Source organism: Oryza brachyantha, chromosome 4, assembly GCF_000231095.2.
Source record: "Oryza brachyantha chromosome 4, ObraRS2, whole genome shotgun sequence".
Lineage (NCBI taxonomy): Eukaryota > Viridiplantae > Streptophyta > Magnoliopsida > Poales > Poaceae > Oryza > Oryza brachyantha.
The window spans coordinates 717,376-742,733 of NC_023166.2; the positions used below are offsets into that span (position 1 = coordinate 717,376).

General features: G+C 41.4%; 3 protein-coding genes across 4 annotated transcripts; 2 read left to right on the forward strand and 1 right to left on the reverse strand.

The window, feature by feature from the left end:
* Window positions 1–1,895: 1,895 nt before the first annotated feature.
* On the reverse strand, window positions 1,896–6,560 carry LOC102721831 (ARF guanine-nucleotide exchange factor GNL2). The gene is made up of 2 exons (XM_040523424.1): window positions 5,475–6,560; window positions 1,896–5,403 (listed from the first exon to the last, which is right to left on the reverse strand). The coding sequence occupies exons 1-2, from the start codon at window positions 6,548–6,550 to the stop codon at window positions 2,241–2,243; spliced, it is 4,239 nt and encodes a 1,412-aa protein (XP_040379358.1). The 5' UTR covers window positions 6,551–6,560; the 3' UTR covers window positions 1,896–2,240.
* Window positions 6,561–9,523: 2,963 nt separating this feature from the next.
* Window positions 9,524–17,591, forward strand: LOC102722112 (tRNA-dihydrouridine(47) synthase [NAD(P)(+)]-like). Its single transcript, XM_015835869.2, has 10 exons — window positions 9,524–9,838; window positions 11,153–11,269; window positions 11,344–11,574; window positions 14,560–14,815; window positions 14,911–15,170; window positions 15,336–15,608; window positions 16,252–16,533; window positions 16,688–16,808; window positions 16,974–17,143; window positions 17,235–17,591. Exons 1-10 carry the CDS (start codon window positions 9,584–9,586, stop codon window positions 17,331–17,333), a joined length of 2,064 nt encoding a protein of 687 aa, XP_015691355.2. The 5' UTR covers window positions 9,524–9,583; the 3' UTR covers window positions 17,334–17,591.
* Window positions 17,592–20,691: 3,100 nt separating this feature from the next.
* Window positions 20,692–24,404, forward strand: LOC102722392 (amidase 1-like). 2 transcript variants are annotated; one of them, XM_040523524.1, is made up of 8 exons: window positions 20,692–20,829; window positions 20,913–21,065; window positions 21,149–21,399; window positions 21,920–22,102; window positions 22,540–22,690; window positions 23,506–23,677; window positions 23,819–23,956; window positions 24,038–24,404. In XM_040523524.1, exons 1-8 carry the CDS (start codon window positions 20,708–20,710, stop codon window positions 24,182–24,184), a joined length of 1,317 nt encoding a protein of 438 aa, XP_040379458.1. In that variant the 5' UTR covers window positions 20,692–20,707; the 3' UTR covers window positions 24,185–24,404. The 2 variants fall into 2 exon arrangements, with proteins under 2 accessions (XP_040379458.1, XP_040379459.1); XM_040523525.1 differs by having other exon boundaries at window positions 21,920–22,099.
* Window positions 24,405–25,358: the final 954 nt, after the last annotated feature.

Below are 25,358 nucleotides of genomic sequence, written 5' to 3' on the forward strand. Positions count from 1 at the left end.
GTTTCCAGTAAGAGAGTGGAACCTAGGTTTTAGCACCGTTAGAGCATCTCCAAGGGATTTTTAATATAACTTCCAAAAATAAATATTGACATTAGAGGCTAAAAATGATTCTCCAACAGCTTTCCAAATTAACTCTCAAATTTTTAGTATCTCCAAACACCAACCTATTTTGATCCAAATTTTAGCCTTACAGTGGGGTTGCCAATCCAACATTTTTAGCTGGTCTGCTCCACGGCGTCACCGCCATCAGGCCAGCTCTAACCACCGCTGTAGCAGTAAGTATTCCTCTCTCTATGTTTGCATATAAAACTAAAGTTTGTTTATTAGTTGCATAATCCAATATCCTTGACTACAATATGAATATGCTAATACCAAAAAATAAATCCCAGAAACATGATGCAACCAAAATTAGTGAAGAATGAGAACTTAGCTACAAATGCTATCCATTCTACATATTTAAATCTTTGGCTTAGAAAATTTCAATTACTATCAGTCTACACAATATAATAACTATAGTTAGAAACAGACTTGTCTAATTGATCTAAACAAATCCTTGTGATAATTGCTATGCAGTACAAATTGGGTGATCTGTTAGCTTTAGTATTTGCAATATGCATAAATAGATTGTAGGCTCATTATCTTAAAAAGGTTTGGTTTCTGGATTTTTAGATCCTTGTGAGTTGCGATGCTCCCATGCACACGAAGTGCACAGGAAGTTGCAGAAGTTCATGGAAAAAGCATTTGTCAATCACTTTTGTCCATTTATACATTAAATTATTTATTGTCCAAAAGTGTCCAACATTCCCTTCTGATGGTATCTCATATCATATAACTCAAGTTAGAATTCTATTGTTAAACATTTATCAATTTATGTTCTAAAATTATCCTTGGCTATAATATATATTTTTGAATTCAGAGTGAATTGTCAGTACTGTTATGTTTGACTCATGCATATACTGAAATGGTTGTAGCAAAGGGTCATAATTATGAGTTGGCATATTTAAAGTTTTTGAGACTATATTTTTAGGCACCTCTTGGAGATGAGGATGTTTTTTGACCCCAAAATTTATTGCCCTTAGCCCCTAGAGCTAATTTTTAGCCTCCTATTGAAGATGCTCTTATGACTTGTGAGTTTATAACCATGGATACACAGACAATCCGAGAGGACCCAAAATAATCTGCCCTCACCTAAAATATGAAAAAACAAATATGATAGCAATGCACGTGTAATCCCATAGGATTGGAAAATATAGAAATATTTCATTATATTGGTGTGGTGCAAGTCAATCAAACGATAGTACCCTATATTTTAACCCTAATAGTGAAGGGATTGAAAGTTTTCATGTAATTTTCCTTAGGTGCAATCCTTTGAAATAAACGTTGCTACATTATAAAATGAAATTAGAGTAGATTGTTTTCCCTATATTTAACCCTAATGGTGAAGGGATTGAAAGTTCTCATGTAATTTTCCTTAGGTGCAATCCTTTGAAGTAAACGTTGCTACAGTATACATTTCAAAGAATGGTATATTCCTACATTATTTATTTGCAAATCCTTTAAAACCAATAGGCCCTAGCCCATAAAAGGATAGGAGTGAGTAGGAAGGTGCAGTGGAGAGATAATTAGTTAGTCGCATGTCTGAATAAAAAAAAAGAACGATGCATGTATATAATATGTAGAGAGAGCTTATTTGATTCAAATGATTTTTAAATCACAAGAATGAGAAAAACATAGAAATATGATAAAAATATACATGCAAACTCATAGAGTTGAAAAACATAGGAATTTTTTCTCTAGTTGACGCGCAAGGATCGAAAGAGTAAAGCTGAAGTAGATTTTTCCTCTATATTTTGTCCCTAATTAATAGCGGAGGTATAGAAAATTTTTCTGTGGTTTTTTTAGTTGTATTCCTGTGAAACGAACTTTATCACACTGTACATTTCAAAGAATTATATATTCCTAAATTATTCCTTCGTAAATTCTTTAAAACAACGGACCCATAAAAAGATGAGATTTGCTTCGGTCCAACAAAAAAGTATCTCGAGATACCAAACCGTTTCCTACTATTAGATCTAGCTGAGTAGGATGTGCACTGCTAGATCCAACGATCAGAAACAATTTGGTACCACGAGATACCGATATCTCAAGGTAGTTTTTGTTACTTTTTGTTGAAGCGAAGCAAATCTCGGAAAAAAAAAAAAGGAGTACATAGGTGCAGTGCAGAGGTAATGAATTAGTAGTTAGTCAGGGAAGAGCTCATCGTTGACAGCGGGGGCAATCCACTGGATCTGGATGTGGGTGATCTCCCAGAGGTCGTCGCCTTCCCGCGGCACCAGCACCTCCTTCTCCTTCATCTCCACGATCATCCGCTTCAGCATCCGCGGCACCAGCTCCTGCATCACCCCGGCGCCGCCGCCCGCCGCCAGGTCCGACTTGATGCACGTGTCCAGCCGCCGCAGCACCCCGAGCCAGAACGTCCGGAACCCCACCCCCTGCGCCAGCGTCCCCAGGAACAGCACGAACACGTCCGCCAGCAGCTCCGTCGCCGCCGCCAGCGTCCCCTCCATGCTCCGCGTCTCCCTCTCCGCCCCCTCCCGCCGCGAGTACTCCAGCGTCTTCTCGTGCAGGTCGTCCACCATCGCGAAGATCACCAGGTTGAAGCACGCCAGCGACCCCGTCGGCCCGAACTCCAGCTCGCCGCCCGCCGCCAGCGCGAACGCGCGCCCCAGCTCCGCCACCGCCTGGTTCCGGATCTCCTCCCGCCGCACCAGGCTCGTCTTGCGCAGCGCCTCCGCCAGCTTTATGAACATGTTCGTCGCCAGGTTGCCCATCCGCGACGCGTCCTCCATCGCCACCGCCACCGCCGCCGACGAGCCCGACCCGCCGCTGCTGCTGCTGCTGCTCGTCCCGCTGTACCAGCTGTTCCCCGGGTCCGAGTAGCCGGACTTGTGCCACTGTATCAGCCAGTTCACGGAGTCCGCCATCAGCTGGAGGATCCTCGTGCTGATGTCCAGCGGGCTGATCTTGAGCGCCGCGAACCCGAACGCGGCCTCGATGCACGCCGCGTAGTTGAACCTCGTCACCACCACCGCGCCGTCGTTCATCAGCTTGATCATGGCGGCCACGGACTGGTCGAACGTCTCCGGGTGCCGCCCGGTCACCGACAGCAGGTGCAGCACCGTCTTCCACCCCAGCGGCGTCTGCACGTTGCCGGCGTGCTCCATGAGCAGCTTCACGATGCACTCGGAGATGCCCTCGCAGCAGGTGTCCAGGATCTCCTTGTCCAGCTTCCACATCAGGTTGATCGACTTGAACACGAGCTCCTCCGCCATCCGGTCGCCGTTGCTGCTCCCCTGCCCGCCGGAGAGCAGCCTCACGGCGATCTTGAACAGCGCCACGATCGCCTTCTCGGCGAACGGGCACGGCGAGAAGAGCGGCAGCTGGGACACGGCGGCGAAACAGTCGTGCAGCTGCGGCCAGAACGTGGTGAACCGGTGCACGTTCGCCGACGACACGTGCACGATGAGGTCCCAGCAGAATCCGACGGTCTCCTCCTCCTCCACCGGCGTGCTGAACTTCTGCCCCTTGCCACCGGAGGCGAAGATGAGCGCCCGCCCCAGGTTCTGCACCGACTCGTCCGGCAGCTTCCCGCTCTCCGTGAAGATGCTCCCGATCCGGCATTGCTGGATGATCTTGAGGTTGTTCTCGAACTCGCTGCCCACGGACAGCAGCGACTCGCCGCCGGAGTCGAGCGACAGGAACTGCGAGAACCTCCCGATCATACCGGACACATGCCGGCTCGTCCCGGCGCCACGGTGCGACGACGGGAAGATGGCGCCGGAGTCCGACTTGGTGCGATGACCCAGCCGCTCCGAGCTACTGCTGCTGCTCACGCCGTCCTGCTCGACCACCGACGGCGGCAGCAGCTTGAGCCGCTTGAGCTTGAGCAGGCAGTCGACGATGTTCTTCCACGCGCCGCGCACCGACTCGCCGAAGCGGTTGGCGATGGTGAAGAGCGCCAGCGTCGCCATCCTCGGCTTGAGCTCGTTGCTGAAGGTGAAGAGCGTCTCGTCGGTGGTGGCGTACGGGTTGAGCAGCGTGGTGAACTTGCAGAGGCAGCAGAGGAGCTCGTCGAGGACGTCCTCCAGGCCGTACCGGGCGATCCGCGCCACCGAGATCAGCCCCTCCACGCACTGGTTGAGGATCTCCTCGTCGTCGGTGTAGTCGAAGATGGCGGCGAGCGTGGCGACCGCCGGGCCGGACACGGTGACGAACACCTCCCGGCTGAGCTTGTGCTTGAAGTCGCACGGCGTGAACGGCTCGATGGCGCGCGAGCGCTTGACGAGGTCGGCCCACCGGGTGGGCGTCATCTCGACGCTGGCGGCGGCCTGGCTGAAGACGGTGATGGCGTTGCCGGAGATGGAGTGGAAGAGCTCCGACAGGTACTCCCGGGGGAGGTCCTTGCCGGCGTTGATGGCGCGGTTGTTGCGGATGAAGTCCTCCTCCGACATCTTCTTCTTCACCTGGGGGTTGTGCAGGTCGGTGTTGAGCATGATGAGCGAGTAGCAGAGGATGAAGGCGGCGTCCTTGGTCGCGAACACCTCCGTCGTCTGCTGCTCGTAGAACCGCTCCGAGAAGGCCTCCAGGATGCGCTGTATCTTCTGTGACTCGCCGGGGAGCCGGAACGTCTCCAGGTAGGTGCGCAGCGCCGTGTCGAGGATGACGCCGGTGAAGTCGAACGTCTCGGTGAACTCCTTGAGCACCTTGAGGCTGAACTCCTCCGGGTCGCCGAGGAACTCGCCAATCTTGTTCTTGTCCAGCCCCGGCGAGTAGCGGAGGAAGTAGGCCATGCTCTTCGGCTCCGGCGGCGTCGGCACCAGGTTGCACAGCTTCAGGAACTCCATCCCCTTCTTCTGGTCGCGGTTGTAGTGGTTCGCCGCGATCGCCACCTTCTTCTTCCTCAGCTTCCGCTTCCGGACGAAGTCCACCCACGTCTCGTGGTTGCCGCCGGCGGCGGCGTCCCACCGCTCCACCCAGAAGAGCCTGTACTCGGAGATGTCGACGGCGTAGGCGGCGCAGTCGGGGGCCTTGTCGACCTCGACGTTGTCGGCGATGGTGGTGAGCATGTTGACGAGGCCCTCGAACGCCTGCAGCTGCACCGTCGTCATCGGGCTCGACGCCGGGAACGCCGCCTTGCAGAGGAGCTTGCCGACCTCCTCGTACACGTTGCGCAGCATCGGGTCGCAGTCGTAGTTCACGTACATCTCGATCACGAACGTCGGCTGCCGGCAGAAGCTGATGAGCCCCTCGATCGCCACCTCCTGCAGCTGCGGCCCGCCGCCGCCGCCGCCCAGCCGCAGCAGCACGTACATGAGGAACGCCTCCAGCTGCAGCTTCAGGAACCTGGACGAACACCACTTGTATCCATTGAATTGAACCGAAAGCTTCGTGAAACCGATCGATGGAGTACTTACCGGCGCAAGAAATGGTAGAGGTTGAGAGCTGTGCTGCAGATCATGGAGAGCACGAGAGGGCTCGACTCGGTGGCGTTGTGGATGAGGTGGAAGAAGAGGTCGTCCTGGATGAGGCGGAGCAGCTTGGGGTGCTTGCCGATGGCGTCGCCGCCGAGCTCGATGGAGGAGTTGATGAGCACGAGGGAGAAGAGCTCCACGTCCTCCTCGGTGGTGAACGCGCCATGGCCGTCAGGGGTGGCGACCATGTCGGGGGCGTTGAGCAGCAGCGAGCAGAGGAAGTTGAAGATGTCGGCCATGCAGCGCGCCCCGAAGCCGGCGACGGACAGGTCGTCGGCGTCGACGTCGGCGGTGGAGGGGATGTCCGGGAGGCGGCCGAAGACGGCCTGGAGGATCTCGTGCATGCAGTGCCTCGCCGTGCGCTGGAGGAGCTCGCTGCCGCGGCCGCTGGCGGCGTGCTGCACCACCTGGAAGCACGTGTTGACGGCATTGCAGACGGCGTGGTCGGACAGGAGCGGCGCCGCGCGGGCGCGGAGGAGCGCGGCGAGCACCTGCAGCACGCGGAGGAGGACGGCTTCCTCGGCGCCGGGGTCGGCGATGCGCTCGATGCGGCAGTTGCTCACCGCTGTCAGCACCGCCTGGATCGCGTCGCGGGCGCCGGGGGAGCACTCGTCGAACACGTCGATCCTCAATATCTTCAGCACCGACGACAGCGCCACGCCGGTGGCCGCCGGCGGCGCCTCCTCGCTCTGCACGACGTCGAGGAACGGCTTGAGGTACATCGCCGGGTCGGAGCACCGCCACGCGCCGTGCCGGGGCTGGAACAGCAGCGCGCGCAGGTTCTTGAGCGACTGGATGAGGCCGGCGAACGTGGCCTCCTCGGCGGCGGCGACCGCCGGGGGCAGGTACGAGTACGGGTCCGGGCGGCGGCGGATGACGGCGAGCAGCGCCGCCACCTCGGTGTTGAGCATGCAGGAGATGCCGAGGTCCTTGAGCCTGGGGTCACGGCGAGGGCCGCGTGGCACGGTGTACGCCGGCGGGCCATCGTCGTCGTCGTCGGAGACGGCCGTCCTCGCCATTGGTGGACACGAGCTAGGATAAGAGATTTAATTAATTGATTGATTAATTTAATTAATTAATTAAATGGTCAAAAGAAGAAAAGATGCATGAAAATACCAGCAGGTTAAGAGGGGTAACGCGTAGATGCTGGATGAATGTGAGGACTGGAGTGAGTGTCTGTTTCCTATTTTTAGGGTGTCATTATTTACTGAATCCATTTTAAGACGCTTTAATTTGGCCAAAAATAGCCTATTAGAGCAGTACAATAGCACTATAAACCAGCATAAGCATATTTTAAAGAGATAGGAGGAGAGAGAAGAGATCTGAGCTACACACGGACTCAAAGACACTAAATGTGTATGACATGTGAGACCATATACTAATATTTTGTAGGTAACTATTATATAAATTAGCTATTAGATTGGCTATAGATGAATTGGAGCTAGTATTTGACTATACTATTGAACTTACTCTTAGTATGCAGTTACTCTCTTTTTCCGTTCGCACACTTCTCGAACTGCTAAACGGTATATATTTTGTGAAATTTTTCTATAAGAAAGTTGTTTTAAAAAATCAGATTAATCTATTTTATATTTTTTAATAATTAATTAATCATATCCTAATCTCGTGCCAGATAACTAACCCACCTCTCAACAACCGCCGAACACGGCCTACGTCAGTGAGCTCCTTTCAAAGTACGTATATACTCGTTGGTATAAGTTAGCTGCACTTTGATACAAGATAAGTGTAACAAATGCAGTACTATAGCACCTTAAATTTTTTGTTGATCAAGTAAAACATATTTTTACGTAGCGTGGCCTTATACACGTATTACCTTGGCAATGTTCATTCCTTTGACCGGTGATTGAAGTTTTTTACCACACGGGTGTATATACATCCGTTATTTATATGTTATCTAAATAGTTATTAAAAAATATAAAAAAAATTGACAAGATAGTTTGATATGAGTTATATCACTCCACCAACATGCAAGTTTAAATTTAACTTGTACAACTTGTAGCAAAAATAACAAAATAATTATGAATATGCGTATACTTAGTTTCAGTTTTGTTTGTTTTTTTTCTATAACTTATAGAAGTTGAATTTAAACTTGCATGTCTGTAAAGTGATATAACTCATATTAATCTATTTTATCAATTTTTTTATATTTTTTAATGACTATTTAGATGATATTTAAGCACACGGTTATACATACATCCGTATGCTAAAAACTATTTTTGACTAGTATCTATATCCAGTGGAACAGCTGTAGCAGGAGGCGCTATTGGAACTGCCCAAGGCTAGTAACATGCGGTGCTTTTGTGATAATTTGGACTAGTAATACATGGTACTGCTGTTGGTCCTGATCTTGACTTGAGATACTAGTTATGTTGGCTGTAATGTAGACTTGAGATACTAGTTGTGTACAATATTTATCAATGGTTGTCTGATTATTATCAAAATTATACCAAATTTGTGACAAAGTTACGTCATATTGTTATTCAAAATTTAGTGCTATGACAAACTGTTGTCATAAATTTATCAAATATGTGACCAAGTTATGTTAAAGTTATATTATTTGTTGTCAAAAATCATTTGTTTTGAGTTATCTTCAGACACAGTCAATATACCGCCCAAAATGGAAGGCAAAAACACAATTGATGAAATAAATGAGGGGGGGGGGGGGGGTAAATGAAAACATGAGTAATGCTAAAATGGTACTTTTGTCAATGACTTAACACCATTAACACGTTCAGTTTACTTCAAAAAACCAGTGATAAAAATAAAAACCTAAAAGATAGGAGCAAAACCAATACGGAAATGCTATAGTTCCAACGGTAATCTGCCTCGCATGCTGAGCAATGTGGCCGACGCTAGCTAGCTACTCCCGTCTAATCCCCTCATCGTGAAGACATGATGAAAATTATTTTAAAACTTGGACTTTGAATTATGTATTATTTGAAATTTGTACAATTGTTTTGATCCTTTGTTATATATTAATGTAAACAAAATTTCATTTATTATAAGAAGACAAAAGGTTATATGTGATGCCACTAATGTTTGTATAAAGTGGTTTTCATTGAATTTAGCTTTATAGTGTTTAAAATTTATGTTAATATGATAATACAAATAAATTATTTTATTAAAATTATCCTTGCAATGTGTGAACTTGATATTGTAATGATTCTGAATTTGTGTATCAATTTGTTGTTGCAATGCTTATGAAATTAGCATATAAACTTAGCGTTGTCAGTTATGCAATTAATATCAAAACTTAAAAACTTGTAATTTGTTATTATATAGTCCAAACAAAAAGTAATTATACAAAATTATAATAGTTACTCTTAACTAATGGTTTACTATTATTTTATTAGAGTTTGTTTAAATAATCAAATTAATAAATGCTTGATAGACAAACAAATTTAAATATTTGGTTTATATATTATTGCATTTAGAAAAGTTATAAACTATTATTTGTATTATTAAATTGAGCTGTAGCGTTAGCACGGACATAGTATTAGTCATGGAACATAGAAAAAAAAAAGACAAACAATTGCAAACTAAAAATAAATTATGAATAAAAACTTTTATATGTATATTCCTAACGATCTAAAAGCCAAAGCTAGAATATAAACTTCAATAAAAAACCATAAAATCAACTGAAATTCTTATAAGCATAATTAGAAAAAAGATAGGGTGCTAGCGTTTCCGGTTGTTTTCACCAAACATGTCAGTATGCTGCAAACAAACAGTACTATAACTCATTGAAACTATTCAAGGGTGAAACGATCTATTAATGATTAAAACTAATTTATAGATAAGACTTTTGTATACATGTTCTTAAGTATCCAATAACAGATGCTGAAAAATAAACTACGATAAAAAATCCACGAAATCAACTCTAATTTTAAAATTTTAAATTGGTTATAAGCATTGAGCATAAGAAAAAAAAAGCTTTTGGAGGGCTTTAGTGAAAAGTGTCCGGTCCCTTAAAACCCTCGCTCTGCTGCCGCGTCCGGCTGCATTTGTTTGCTCCTCGCCGCGCCGCCACCATGGCCGCCAGCGCGCCGCCGGCCGACCCGCCGCCGCCGGACTCCTCCACGGCCGATACGACCGCTTCCTCCCCTCCGCGGCCCAGCCCGGAGGAGCTGGTCGCACGTGCCGTCGCCCCTGTCAAGCCCGCCTTCCTCCGCCCGCCCCCCGTCCGCGAGCCTCCCAAGGAGGAGTGCAAGGCCAACGGCGGCGCGGGTGGCGCCGTCGTCGCGGAGAAGAAGTCCAAGCGTCAGCTCAAACGCGAGCGCAAGCAGGTAAAGCGTCGTCGCGGTGGACCCGTGTGGTTTGCTTTAACGCGCCGGCGTGTTATCGAGCAGTGCTCGTTATGTGCTTGTTATAATGCTCATATTGATCCTTTTTTTCCCCCTTTCATTCGGATGGCATTTCTGGTGTTCTGTTGCTTAGATTTTGTTAGGAAATTGGAACTCCATACCTATTTTTTGATGAGTAGGTTGTAGCTGTGGGAAATGTCTCTTAATTCAGAATCAAGAATGGCACACTAAAAGTCTAAAAGTACATTAATCCTGCTAAGATTCAGAGGCCCCGTGATGAATTAGAGATTCATGTTGTATTTGGTTTTTCATTTATGCAAGAAGCTAGAGTGTGTACAACTGGATCAATTATTACTTACAAAATGCCCGAGGCATTTCAAGATATCAGACTGATATGTCAGTATGTTTCTTTTACTAGCTAAATACCCGTGCATTGCAATAGGTTATTGAAAATTACAAAATTAAGTCTTGTTGAAAAATATTTCTAATTGGTTGAAACAAGATTGCATATGTTATATTATGTTTAAAAAGTACACACAAAAGCTTTCATCTAAAACAGAAAGAAAAATAACATGCTTAGAAAATTAAGGAGTTGTAGAGCTACATAAGTACAAAGAGCAAGTAGAGCATTCACATATATTGCTGATTAATAGCCCACATGCTAGTGATGGTAGTGGTGGTGGCAAACTCACCACCACCACTACTGTCTTTCAATAGTAGTATAGATAAAGTTACAATCTTGATCATTCTGAGTAGCAGCTTCAGCTTCACTACCAAAGTGTGCTTACTAGAAGGTTCCATTGATCCATTCTTTTATTCACTTTCGGCACTTCTTAGTAAGGTTCCTTTAACATTTCATCTTTGTTTCCTAAACCAACCAGGGGATAACCCTCCACATGATTAGTGCTATTCATCCTCCCTATATATAAATTTTGGTGTTTCTGGATCCTCCACTGAAACCAACAAATTAATTTCCTATGCTAGGAGGGGATTTGTGCTCACTTGCTTCTTCCATAGTGTAAATTACTGCTGTTTGATCTTCCAATGATTTTTCTGGTATCTGCGTTACTCTAGTACTAGTAACGAGTACAAATTAAGTTTGTCATCATCTCTCTTCCATGAAATCGTCCGTGGGGGGGGGGGGGGTTCCACACAATCTGCTTGAACTTTGGTTGTAAATGTATAAAGTACGCAATTTGCTTGAACTTACGTTGTAAGTATATACAGTATGCATGTTGCCTATATTATTATTTTTTAATGCACTGATGCTCAACAAAGTTTTGTTATACTGTACAGGAACAGAAATCATCATCACATCTTTGTATTGAAGTAGGGAAAAGTGGAAATGCGAGCTCTTGCAGATATGGTGATTCTTGTCGTTTCAGCCATGACATAAATGCCTATTTGGCTCAGGTACTGTTTCATTGGATCATTTTCCCTGAACTTTCTTATGCATGGCTTATATCTTCGTCATTTACTGTGCACAGAAACCAGCTGATCTTGAGGGCATGTGCCCCTTTACCACTCTGGACCAGTTGTGTCCATATGGACTAACTTGTCGATTTTTGGGTACACATAAGGACATTCATACAGCTTCTGGAAATCTTTCAGAGAAACACGAGATAAATGCTTTAAACAAAGACATTCAAAAGCTCTTGTGGAAGAACAAATATAAGTTTCCCAAGGCCAGTGAACAGATCAAGCTTCTTGGTCTTAAGGTATATAACTCCCAAATTCTGGTTGCCTAACTATCCGATCTATCTTTTTCTCATTTCTGTTAATTTGCTCCAATATTTGATTTGTACTGCATAACTTAAATTTTGTTGGATTATGGATTTACTTTGATGGAGTTAAATTTGAAGGTTAATTGGTTATCATTTACAAAGAAACATGGTTACCAAATACATATGGTAACCTAAGTTCATTATGTCCCAGAATAAATTATGGTTGCAGATAATTGTGATGCATCTCCAATATTAATGTTTCTCTATCTAGGGAAACTTGAGGCCTGAACTGGCATGGTTGCTCCTTTGTAGCAAATTATTGGATTCACACCTGCACTACAAACATTCTGACATGTAAGTGTCAGAATTTTATTATATCCACATACATTTATCACCAAAGTTGGCAAAACCGAATTACTATGTTATTCACCAGAACAAATTGTATGGTAGTAAATAATAACAATAACTATCATGTCCAAGGAATAGTGTGAAAAAAATTGAAACACCCTCAGTGTTATACTTGACATTTGTAAACTTATTGTCTGTAATTGTTGATTTGTCATGGAAGACATATATTGTGGTTGCTTCGTGTTTGAACTGCTACCAACTGCAATTCAGCGAGGAACCTGAGTTGTTTGTATGCCACTCCTGGAGTGCTGTTTCATGTATCTGCCAGAAAGCACCTTTGCTAGTGTCTTTCTCATTGTATATTTGGTGGTGTCAAACGGCAGAAGATGTGTTGTGTTGAGAAGCCAATATAGCCTGTCTAATAATTAATGAAAAATCCCTCATTTATTTATAAATGTATATATAACAGAATTGATCATGTACTCCCTTTGTCCATATTTTTTGGCAATGTTTTGAATGGTCATGTCTACCGATAGGGCCTATTCAGGGTTTCCCTTGCTGTTGGGGCCATGGTTACTGTACCCCAGCGGGAAGCACGGTTACCACAACAAACCATGAAAAACCAGACAAAATTTATCAAAAAAATATTTTTTTTATAAAATTGTTTGAATTTGGTGCGGTTACTGTGTATTTCCATTACTGTATCCCAGCGGTAGGCGCAGTAAGGTAAACCCTGGGCTTATTTCGTATACCAATGAAAAAAAGTGCGTTATTTTCTCTATACCCCTATAACTGTGAATGCACAATTATAGATGAACTTCGTGTCCCAATGGAAAACTTGCATATGCATAAATGATTTTGCACTCTACAGATGATGTTATTTGGAACAAAGCTTTTGATGTTCCAATGAGATTGATTGTTCTCTCTTTGCTGGTCTTTCGCAAATAATGTTTCTACGTTCTTGATTCCTCGATATGTATGACAGGCACCCCATGGCAATCTCTATGTAATGCACGGTAATGTCTTGTTAATGACCTCTATAATTGTGAATTGTTCTTTCAACTATTGCATGCCCAAAATTATTGTATGTATGCAATGAATTAATGAATAAAAATATAGCTCATGCCTATAAGATGTGAATTTCTTTAAGCAATCTACGATGTACATTCCTGCGTGTGAAAAAAAAATGCGTTTTCTCTATACCCCTAATAAATGTGCATCTTTTATTAGTATCCCTATATACACCTGCAAACTCGCTTAATCTCTTCTCTACCCCTGAAATTTACCCGATCCTTTCTATACCCCTGAAATTTTAACTTGACCCCTTTCATGCCCTTGCCATTACATTTTCCTTTATTTCATTGTTAAGTTTGTGACAAATGACTTTAGTGCCCTCGATGATTTATGTTTGAATATAAGCTTGAAAAACCATTGAAATTTTTGTTTGAGTGCATAGTACGTGCATTTCACATAACTAATGAGACAAACATAATTAGTGCAAAATTTTTTGACATAAACATTAAAATAAAACAATATAATAAATTAATTTTTTATTTGAAATTTATTAGGACAATATATTTTTTATCGAGAACACTCTTAAAAAAATATCATGAACATTGGTAGTCCTATCTTTGTATGAACACTCCTTATCTTTATGATTTTAAAAAACAAAATAAATACATATTTTTTATTTTATTATCTATAAATATTTTTTTTATAAATAATGTATCACATAGCAAACTCATAACTACTAATAGTCTTATGAGATAAACTTTTACATTTTCAATATTGTAATACATAAATTTCTATGTTCATCCAAAGGATAAAATGGTCGATTTTATAGAAATTAAATGGACAACTGGCAGGAGGGGCATGGAAGAGATCAAAATCAAATTTGGGGGTATACGAGGAAATAAGCAAAATTCAGGGGCATAGAAGTAATTAGCCAAAATTTTAGGTGCATACAAGGGATTATCCCTTAATTCGTTTGACATAGCACTTAGATAGTGATAGAATAATTAGGGAGTAGTCTAGCCATTGTAATGCCTTATTGGTTTGTGTTCAACATCAAAATATGCCATTTTAAGTTGTATACAGGGAGCATGCTAAAGTTGTTTGTTAGGTTATTGTGCTGCAGTAAGTGAACTCTGAGCTTCAGTTTGCCGATTTCTTTACAAATGTGCAGACAATAGCTCAGCACAGTTTCTTTCTTTCCAAATTCAGTGTGGTTGACTCACCGCTTTTGGCTTTCCATTCCTTTCTGTGCTCCAGCTTTGTTTTCCATATTTGGTCCTAGGGCCCTCATGCTGAATACAAGTGTTATTCATAGCCCTGTTTAATAGTTAGCAGTTAATATGGAGGAAATATGTATAAGATCCTTGAAGTAATTGATTTCATGTGATGGCAGCTGTTTGCTTGGTAGGTCATAGCTCTATTGGTTTAGATATTTCATATCAGACTACACTAGCAAGTACAGTTCAGATTGCACTTGAATTATTAGGATGTATGTCATGATGTTTCTGCTGAGACACGCAGTGCAGTTTAGAGTATTCCATTTTGCTACTTTTGAATTTTTATCGCATGATAAAGTACCAATCTTTTGGGGCCTATTTGATATACTTTGTAATGCAGGAAGTCATCAAGAGCAAACCGAATGGTCCAAATGACGATAAGAAGGTTAATCATGATAATCTAGACAAGAATGGTGATGAAAAAACAGATTCTCTTTGCAATCCTCCTGTAAATGTGGAATGTGATTCTACTTTGTGTGAACAATTCAATAGATCAGAGGGAGAACCTTTGATTGATAACTCAATTCCATGTGTTGAACCAAGGCCAACAAAGAAACCAAAGGTTGAAGGTGATGAAATTAACAAAAATGGAGCTGGTTTGTTCTTGAACTTTAAGATTGCTGTTTGCTATGCATCAGTTACTTTTATTGTGATATGATGTGTTGACCTTTTTCGGAATATTATGTTTTAGGCACTCTTGACACTAAAGTGGAACCTGAAGATCCTAATTTGAGTAATGGATTGGAAGTACCCTCAAATAACACAAGTTCTTGCAGAACTGACCTAATCACAACACCTCATCTACGTGAAAAGAAGATAATAGATTTTCGGGAGAAGTTATACCTTGCTCCCTTAACTACTGTCGGGAATCTGCCTTTTCGGAGACTCTGCAAAACCTTGGGAGCTGATATTACTTGTGGAGAAATGGCTATGTGCACGAATCTTTTACAGGTTAAAAGTTAAATTAATTACATCTGCCCTGTTTCATTTTATGCTTTTCCTGTTTCTGAGTATATGTTTCTTACACTCTTTCAAAATGTTGAGCCAAAGAAAAGTAAGTTAGTATATCTGTTTGTATTCTTCATGTAACACTTTTTTATTGATTATTTCATATAGGGACAAGCTTCGGAGTGGGCTTTGCTGCGACGGCATTCATCAGAGGATTTGTTTGGGGTGCAAATTTGTGGAGCCTTTCCAGATACAGTAGCACGAACCGTTGAACTTGTAGATAACGAATGTTCAGTTGATTTCATTGACATAAATATGGGTTGCCCAATTGATATTGTTGTCAACAAAGGTGCTGGATCATCATTGCTAACAAAACCTATGAGGATCAAGGGTATTGTACAAGCAGCATCTACTGTTACTGAAAAACCTTTAACCGTTAAGGTAATGCAGTAGTTCAGTTCTGAATGATCTGTTGGTAGCTCATTAGCATTGAGGGTTGGGCTGCCAATGCATTCTCACATGTATGGTCAATGAGTTTGAACTAGAATCCATGCTATGATAACCAAATATTATCCCTTCCAAGTCTTTTGGTAGGTGCTACATGTGTGGCCATTTTTTAAAAATTTTTAAAAGGACAACTGATGCGGGATTAGCCAACCTGAACATTTTATTTCTCAAAGTTGGTAATCACTACAAAGTTTAATTAGAGAGTGGGTACATGGGGTGGGGAGAGACATATATGGGGTTGCTTAGTTGGCTACTACAACTTGCCTAAGCTTGGCACAACTCAAGTTAACCAAATTTAACCAAGTTATATGTATGTTTGGTTTGTGTCACACTTATGACAAGATTCTCTTTTCAATATATAGAGCCCAATGACACAATAAATTTTGCAAACTTGTTACATGTTAGCTAAAGTGTGGCTTTATTTTTGGTAGCCAAATCTTAGACAAGTTAACTAAAATATTTTGGCAATCTTAAGCAAATTGAGTATGTCAACCAAACAATTACAAATATTGTGTGACCTATTAAAATGGAACTAATTATCGCTTTGCTCATATTGATCTCCGTTGCTTGATTCCAGGTAAGAACTGCTTTCTTCGAGGGCAGGAACCGTGCCGATTCTATAGTTTCAGACATCTATGACTGGGGTGCTTCAGCTATAACAGTACATGGTAGATCCCGGCAACAGCGCTACAGCAAACTTGCTGATTGGGACTATATTTACCAGTGTGCACAGAAAGCCCCGCACCAGTTGCATGTCGTTGGAAATGGCGATGTATTCTCTTTTACTGACTGGAACAAGCATATTTCAGGTTGCTCTAAAATATCGACATGCATGATTGCTCGAGGTGCACTCATAAAGGTTAGTGTGCTGGTATTGATTATGTATTTTTACATCTATTATGAGAAAAATGCTATAATTGCTAGTTGCAATGTCATGCTATTGTTCCCTCAAGAGTAATCATGCCCTGTATGCACTAATTTTGTGCTAATGCATGATGTTTTCCATCTGTCAGCCTTGGATATTTACTGAGATTAAAGAACAGAGGCACTGGGATATTACATCTGGTGAGAGATTTAATGTTCTTAAAGATTTTGTGAGTTTTGGTCTGGAACACTGGGGCTCTGATTCCAAAGGTTAGTTCAGATTCTGAATTTTGTGAGTAGCGGAATGTAATAATATTAGCTCACAGCATGTAATTGTTTTTTTTTCCGACACCGTTGAAACTCTGAACGTGGTGTCAAATTGATTTCAAAAGTGTTGTCTTCATTTGATACTCAAACTATTGTATGTTTTTCCAGGTGTGGAAACAACACGCTATTTTTTACTAGAATGGCTAAGCTACACCTGCCGCTACATTCCTGTTGGCTTGTTGGATGTCATCCCACAACGTTTGAACTGGAGGCCCCCAAGTTACTGTGGCCGTGATGATCTTGAAACCCTAATGGTCTCTGATTCAGCAGCTGACTGGGTAAACATTCCTCATTCTCAGTGTTGGATGATCTACCTTTTACTTATTACATGACTGAGAAGCTGATAGTATATATTGTCTAATGTTACAGATCAGGATCTCAGAGATGTTGCTCGGCAAAGTTCCAGAAGGGTTTACGTTTACACCCAAGCACAAGTCCAACGCCTATGATCGAGCTGAAAACGGTTAATGTGAGAGCTGAAAACGGTTAACTCATAAACGGTTAATGTTTACTTGATTCAGTGTTGTAATGGAGCAGAGTGATTTTTTGCTTAATCTAAACGACAAAATCTTTGAACGTCAATTGCTGCTACTGGTAATATGTAATGCGGGAAATACAGTGATAATTTATGAGTTATTACATGGACCGCCAATAATTTATGATTATCAATGTAATATGCTTATTTGAACGGTATTGTGATTTATGGCTTCCTTGGACCGCAATATTTTCCGCATGATTTACGTATGAAATAATTTATGTCAAAATTATGTTCTCTGTTCCCAACGGGGACTCCATATGCATTCAACGTTTTCTAAATAGTTTCACGTTATGTTATATATTGCTATATGCATCCTTGATAATGAGTCCATGTTTAGTTTAAAATTTTTTTTCTAAAAACATCACATCGAATTTTTAGACGTTTAAATAGAACATTAAATATATATGAACATTAAAACTAATAACATAGTTATGGGGAAAATTGTGAGAGAATTAGTACTATCTCTGTCCCATAATATATGAGATTCTGGCTATTCACTTATAATTATAATTATAATTTTTGACTATTCGTCTTATTCTAAAATTTAGTGCAAATATAAAAATTTATAAGTAATACTTAAACTACTTTTAATAATAAAGAAAATAATAAACAAAATAAATAATACTTTCAATTTTAATAAGACGAGTGGTCAAACATTACAAACACAAAGTTAAAATCTTTTATAATCTAGGACACAGGGAGTACGTGATTAGTCATAGGTGCTACAGTAGCCTATATGTGCTAATGACGGATTAGTCAAAAGATTTATCTCGTAGTTTCTTGTCGAACTCTACAATTTATTTTATAATTAGACTATATTTATACTTTAAATGTGTGTCTGTATATCTGATGTGATGTTTTTTTTTAAAAAAACAATTTGCAAACTGAACTTGAATCACCATAAGTGGCGATAGGGATTTTTAGTCAGGTAGTCTTGTCAGGAGTCAGAACCGGCCAGGGCCTAGCGGGAGTGGCGAATATTATTTGTGTTATGGGTGGCTTATTAAGTGAAAATATTCATGTAAATTTAGTTAGTTTTTATAATAGTAAAATTTGATAAAGCTAGTGTATATATATGTACACATAAAGACTATTACAGAAAGAAGTAATAGTAAAATTTGGGATTGATAACTCTTGCAGTAACTAGTGTGCCTTCTGTCTGGCATGTGATCTGTTGAATCTTGTATCTTGTGCCGACAATATAATCAATATTCCATATAATACTTAACATCGCAGTGACAAGTTAATTCCTTGTTTAACCACTAATTAAATCAAACAATGGGCTGAAAGCTCATATGGAGTGATAACAACCCAGTAATTTTTTTCCCGCATTGCAGGCATTATTGATTCTACTACATTTGTTATGCGATTATAATATAAATACAATATATGTGAAGTTTGGTAGTCTTTTATCAAGTGAACATCTTCATCCCATCTACATTTTAATTCAGCGTTCGCCACAAAGCTTTAAATATGCTTGTAGTTTCACCGTACATGCTACTCCATCTGTTTGATATCGTACGACTTTCTATTCTTATCTAGATTCATTTATTAATCAATATATATGATTTGAATATATGTATTGATACATTAGCATCCATATGAATCTATACAGCACTAGAAATTCAAATATTGTGAAACAAAAAGAGTACATATGCTTTTTTTCATATGACATCAATATATGTTTTTTAATTATCCATAATCCATGTGAGTGGATATAAAATATTTTAACATGTTACAACGTACGGATCTCACATAGGAAGCTTATATCATACTACGAGGTGCCTCGGGCGGCGACATGGGGAGAGAGAGGCAGGGAAATGAGAGAGGGGGAGGGGACACGCACGGGCGAACATGAACATGGGTGGTGGGACATGGCCAAGTGTTGGCGCCATCGGCACAGAGCGGGATAAAGAGTACATATGCTTTTTTTCATATGACATCAATATATGTTTTTTAATTATCCATAATCCATGTGAGTGGATATAAAATATTTAAACATGTTACAACGTACGGATCTCACATAGGAAGCTTATATCATACTACGTGTGGCAGAGAGTGGCGACCGGAGGCTGGCTTAGGGCTGAAGGAGTTGGGCATCAGCCTGCCCTCTAGGGCCGTGTAGCCCAGCCCACTTATACATACCATCCCACTTACATTTTCATCCTCATTTCGTGTAAAAGAGTCAACCCGTGAGTGATATGGTTGAAGGGACGAGGATTTATAAGTTGGTTCCACCCTTGCTAAATTAGCAAGTTGGTACTAACATGCGCACACAGTTTGTATGAGCCTCATATGTCATATTGGGCTAGAATGTTATAGGGGAGAAACAGGGCAGACTGGGCCAGTCCAACGGGAAGAAGGGAGAGGATTGGGGAAAAGTGGGCTAGCGTGGAGGGAGAGGACGAATTCGGCCCACAGCCATGGAGGATTTCTTTAGTTCAATAACCAAGTTTTTAATTAATTGATATTATTTCTGGTGTTTTGGAAGTTTCCTTTAAATCCTGTTGGCAAGTTTGTGCCTGGGGAAATTTAGATAATCCCAGCAGGTCATTTCTGATTCAATTAAGTAAATTTGTTTAGGTTTATCTCTAGATTAAATTAAACAATTTATTTGAAGTGATTTATTGTGTGGTTTAGGTCTTATGAGAAAAGGAACTTTGGGGTGTTACAAAGCGTTGGGCTGAACCAACGTCTCACCTCACCAAGAATCATTAAGGGATTCTTTTTAATCTAAGCTACCTCCCCTCGAGCATGAAGACTTTGGTTTCACTATCGTCGATAGTAGTAGTGTATTATATTTATTTATATATATATACCGTTTAAAAAGCAAAGTCATCTGTCCACTTTTTCACTCCAAGTCACACGAAAACCACCGCTTCCTCTCCACCCCCATATCACGCAAATAGTACCACTTCCACAAAAACTGAAAACAAATCAAGTTGTTTCTTAAATTTTTTTCTATGGGCCTATGAGAACGTACAGTTCATTATTAATTATACAGACATGTTACGGTGCACGGGTATATTACAAATATATACACACAGAGTGAAGTGGTGAATTAGTAATGGTGTGATTGGTGAATCTGCTCTTGTTTGTCAAGTATGGGGCCGCGTCCACAACTGTTGCGGCGGCGAGGGCTGAGAAAAAACTCTCCCTGAGCACCACGACGACGATGGCGACCCGACGGCTATTTTTCAGTGACGACTAGTAAACGATCGAGACACACCACGCTGCCGCTCTAAATTTAAGCAGCCCAAGTGATCGAGGTAGCCCGCCTGAACCAGAGCAGAGCACCAGGGCCATGGCGGACTCAAGCTCAAACTACGGCGCCTTCATGGACAGCTTCGTGCTACGCTCGCCATCACCATCCTCCTCTTCGCAGCTGCTCCCCCTGCACGGCCTCACCTTCGCCATCAAGGACATGTATGGATAGCTAGCGCGCTGTCTTCTTCCGGCCTGTTCCCGCTCGCTCATGCAGTGCAGTTTGTGTTCGGTTCGGTTTGCAGCTTCGACATCGCCGGCCGCGTCACCGGCTTCGGCAACCCCGACTGGAAGCGGACCCACGCGCCCGCCGCCGCCACCTCCCCCGTCGTCCTCGCCGCGCTCGCCGCCGGCGCCACCAGCCTCGGCACCACCGTCATGGACGAGATGGCCTACAGGTACATGCTGACTACTTCAAGTGCAACTCCAAGAAAGCCCATGAATCGATTGGTTGATTGATTGAATTCTTGGCACTGATCAGCATCAATGGGGAGAATGCGCACTACGGCACGCCGACCAACCCGTGCGCGCCCGGCCGGGTCCCAGGCGGCTCCTCCAGCGGGTCAGCCGTGGCGGTGGCCGCAAAACTCGTCGACTTCTCCCTCGGCACCGACACCACCGGTAGCGTCAGGGTACCTGCCGCCTACTGCGGCATCTTCGGCATCCGCACTTCCCATGGCCTGGTTTCCGCTGAAAACGTCATCCCCATGGCACAGACGTTTGATACTGTTGGTAATTTGAGCTTCAATTTTCTCCTCCATTTCCATTTTCTTAATGTTACCGCACACTGTTTGTCAAATTACTCCTACTTATTGTTAATACATAGTTGCACTCACACCGGTTTTTCAAGACCTTCATATCTATGACCATTCGTCTGTTTAACTCATTAATTTTGATCCGTAAGAAGGTGGACATAGCCCGAAGAACACTTAAGAGTACGTAAGACTCCACCCGTTACATAGGAATTACAAATAATAATTTAAAATAACTAATAAAGAAGACCATAAGTCTAAGCCTCAATTCTTTTTTCTAAAATTCCAATCAAAGATAGAAAAAATTCCATTATTCTCTTATCCAGATATCTGCATTTGGCTTGAACTTCTCCCCAGTCTTCTTTAAGAAGCAAAAACTAAAGTCTTGCACAACGAGTTGCCTTAAATATTACATTTAAATATTACATGTAGAAAAGATATGTGATTGTAAGAGTTGTGTTGATTAATTAATTTCTGGTTTCTTCTGGTTATAAATGCAGGGTGGTTTGCTAGAGATATATCTACGTTATCTCGTGTAACCAAAGTGCTGTTGCCACTGCCTGATGACACCGTCAACCAACCTACCAAAGTCACAATTCCTATGGACTGCTTCCAAATCTTAGGGTCTGTCGATGACAGCACATATCAAATCGTCAATGTTTCAGTAGCCAAGAGATTTGGTAGTGAGTAGTACGGACTCATGTCCTAGGTTGCAGTTACAAAATTAGAAAAAGAAAACCCGAAATATACCCTGAATTATTAGGTGTGTACGAATTACTCCCGAACATAAAACCTGAACATTTTTCATCCTTAACTAATAATACCGAATGGAGAACCCTCTCAAATGGGTCTGAGCCTAGTTTTGGCTTAGATTAGTATATGTGGCTATCATAAAAACAACCGTATGTACTAATCTAAGCCAAAATCGGTCTCAAAGCCGCTTAAAGGGATACTCCATCCAATATTGTTAGTTGACGGCGGAAAATGTCCGTTTTCTCAGTGAGGTAATTTGTGCTTACCCAATATTTTAGCGGTGTAGTTCGGACTTTTTCCTATAAAATTCATGATTTCTACTACCATACATCTTATTGGATTGGATTTTTTTTGCTTGTGTTCACAGGCCACGCCATAATAGACAATATGAACCTTGGAGATTTCGTCTGTGACAATGTTCCGAGCATAGGAAAGTTCATTGTTGCCTTCGCTGAAAGCGAACTACCTTCTGTGCCAGCTCTATCTGCCATTTCACATGTCATGTTCGGCCTTCTGAGGTTTCACCAACAACTTATTCAGGATACATGTAGTTACTCGTTTTTATTTAACGTCGTTGACTTTTAAATCTACACACTTAGCTATTTATCTTATTTAAAAATTTTATGAAAATATTTAAAATTATAAGCTATTTTTAAAATTTCTTTAGTAATAAATCAAATTATAACAAAATAATTAATAATTATATAAATTTTTAAATAAGACAAATGGTCAAACGTAGACTCAAGGCATCAAATAGAGAAACAGAGGAATAATCTTTAAGGTTACAAGTAATACTGCTAATTACAATATCCATTCTAAAATATATATCCCTTTGAATCTTAACACAGTGATCGAGGTAATACTCTAGAAATAGTATTTATATAAAAATATTTTAAATAATTTTTTAAAAATATGATAGTTTGTTCAATGATAAATCCAATAACATCATTCTTACGTAATTGTTGCTTTTTTTATTTTTGTTGTTATTAATTCTCATAGTATAAAATTTTTGACTTAGCACTATTCTAAAAATAGCTATATTTTGAAACCGGGAGTATAATTACTGATAATATTTGTTTAAGGTTATGAGTAATACTGGTAGTTGCTAAATACTGTACCCTGCCAAACAGTTTAATTGGTAATCTACTGTTGCTCTAGTACACCAAACATCCTAGTAATAATTCAGCAGATAAATCTGATAATGATTAGAGACATGCATTCTCTACTGATAAGAATTTGTACTGTTCGTTCACTAGCCAGAGTTGCATGTTGTATATGGGATGGGAAGTCAGGGAGATTAAAAAAGCATATGAATTAACCCTGTGTATTTCAGGCCTCAGTTCAAAGCAAACCATGCAGAGTGGGTTAACTCTGCAAAACCTAACCTGGGCCCTGTATTACATGAGCGAATACATGATACCATTGCATCAGAAGATAATGAGCCCCTGGAAGATTTCCAAGCTATAATGGCTGAATTCAAGTCTGCACTTGCTGCTCTTCTCAAGGTAACTCACATAAATAATCACTTCCTCCTGCATTCTTTTGCAGGCAATGACTTTCTGGTGATTTCTATTAGTTATATCAGATTAGTTGGTGTTCCCAGAACTCTTATACTCTTATCCTTTGGCCTGTTTGTTTGTTCACAGGATCATGGAATCCTTGCAATTCCTACTGTTCCTGGCCCTCCACCATTGGCGGGCATGGAGGCTTCTCCTGATCTGGAAAATTTCCAAGCAAGAGCACTTACCCTTCAATCAATCGCGTCATTATCCGGGTCTTGTCAGGTACAAATGGTGATTTTTTCCGATTAATTCTACCTGACAATGGTTGGGGTGAGTACTGTGTATAATTGTCATGTCGTGCAGGTGAGCATTCCAGTGGGCACACGCAATGGTGTTCCTGTGTCAGTTTCGCTGGTGGCACAACATGGCGCAGACCATTTCCTCCTCAGTGTGGCTGAGCAGCTGTATCAGACACTCTTAGACGAAGCCACCAAATCTTGGGCCTCATGAATTGTCTTGTACGATTCCACAGGAACAGTCCAAACATATATATTGCATAATTGTGTGATATAAATAAGAGTAATTTTATCATTCTCAATAAGATACCGAGAGGTACTTTGTTTTTCTGGTATAAAATTTAGTACCTTTATATATAAACCTCGAGATACCAAAATTTACTGTGAAACACTTCTTCAAAGATGGTAAAATTTCCTGCAAATAATATTGTCGATTGCCCCATCCAATAAAAATCACAGATGGATTTACACTCCACAGACGATGTTATTTGGAATGAGCCTTTCTCTTTGCTGGTCTTTCTCAAATGTTTCCACGTTCTTTGTGAAGTTTAATAAAAAAAAAGTTGTATTAATTATTATGTGGGTACTAAGGCCGCGTTTGGCACCACCAGCTAGATAACTAAACCGACTCGTTTTTCGCGCTTACACTTTACAAATTACTAAACGATATATTTTTTGCGAAAATTTTCTATAGGAAAGTTGTTTTAAAAAATCATACTAATCTTTTTTTATATTTTTATAATAATTAATAATTAATTAATTATGTATTAATCTATTACTACGTTTTTCACGCCGGATAACTAACCTCCTCCCCATGCTGCCGAATGCGGCCTAACTATTTTAGGAAGTTAGTAGATGGGGACTTTCACAAATACTTTTACTGTTTACTACAACATATAAGGGCATGTTCAACGATATTGTGGGCTCTATCTCATGCCACATCAGCCACAAGAGTCTATTTTATAATGATACGTAAGTCAGGTGTGGTTTCTTTATTAATGCAATAAAATATTTTTTACTAAGTTAGTTTCCTTTTTATACATTCTCATGTAAGAAAGTTTACTTTTATAGATGTTAAGAGTCGACTCTAAGATGTTGTCATGCATGGCAACAACTTTTCTATCTCCTTTCATCTCTTTTCTCCATGTCACCAAATTTGCTTATTGGCGATTGAGAGAGTCAGCTAATAAGCATCTCCTCATAACACATATGAATAGGGATGAAAACAAAAAAAAATACTACTATCAGGAGACGGAGTGGCAGCTAACCTTGGAGCCGTAAAAATCTCTGTATCGATTACTTCTTTTTTCAGCCTGTCTGTTTCCGTCTCTCTTTCTAGTCACTGTCTCCTAGTTTCTCCTTTCTTTCTCTTTTATCGGCAAGACGGA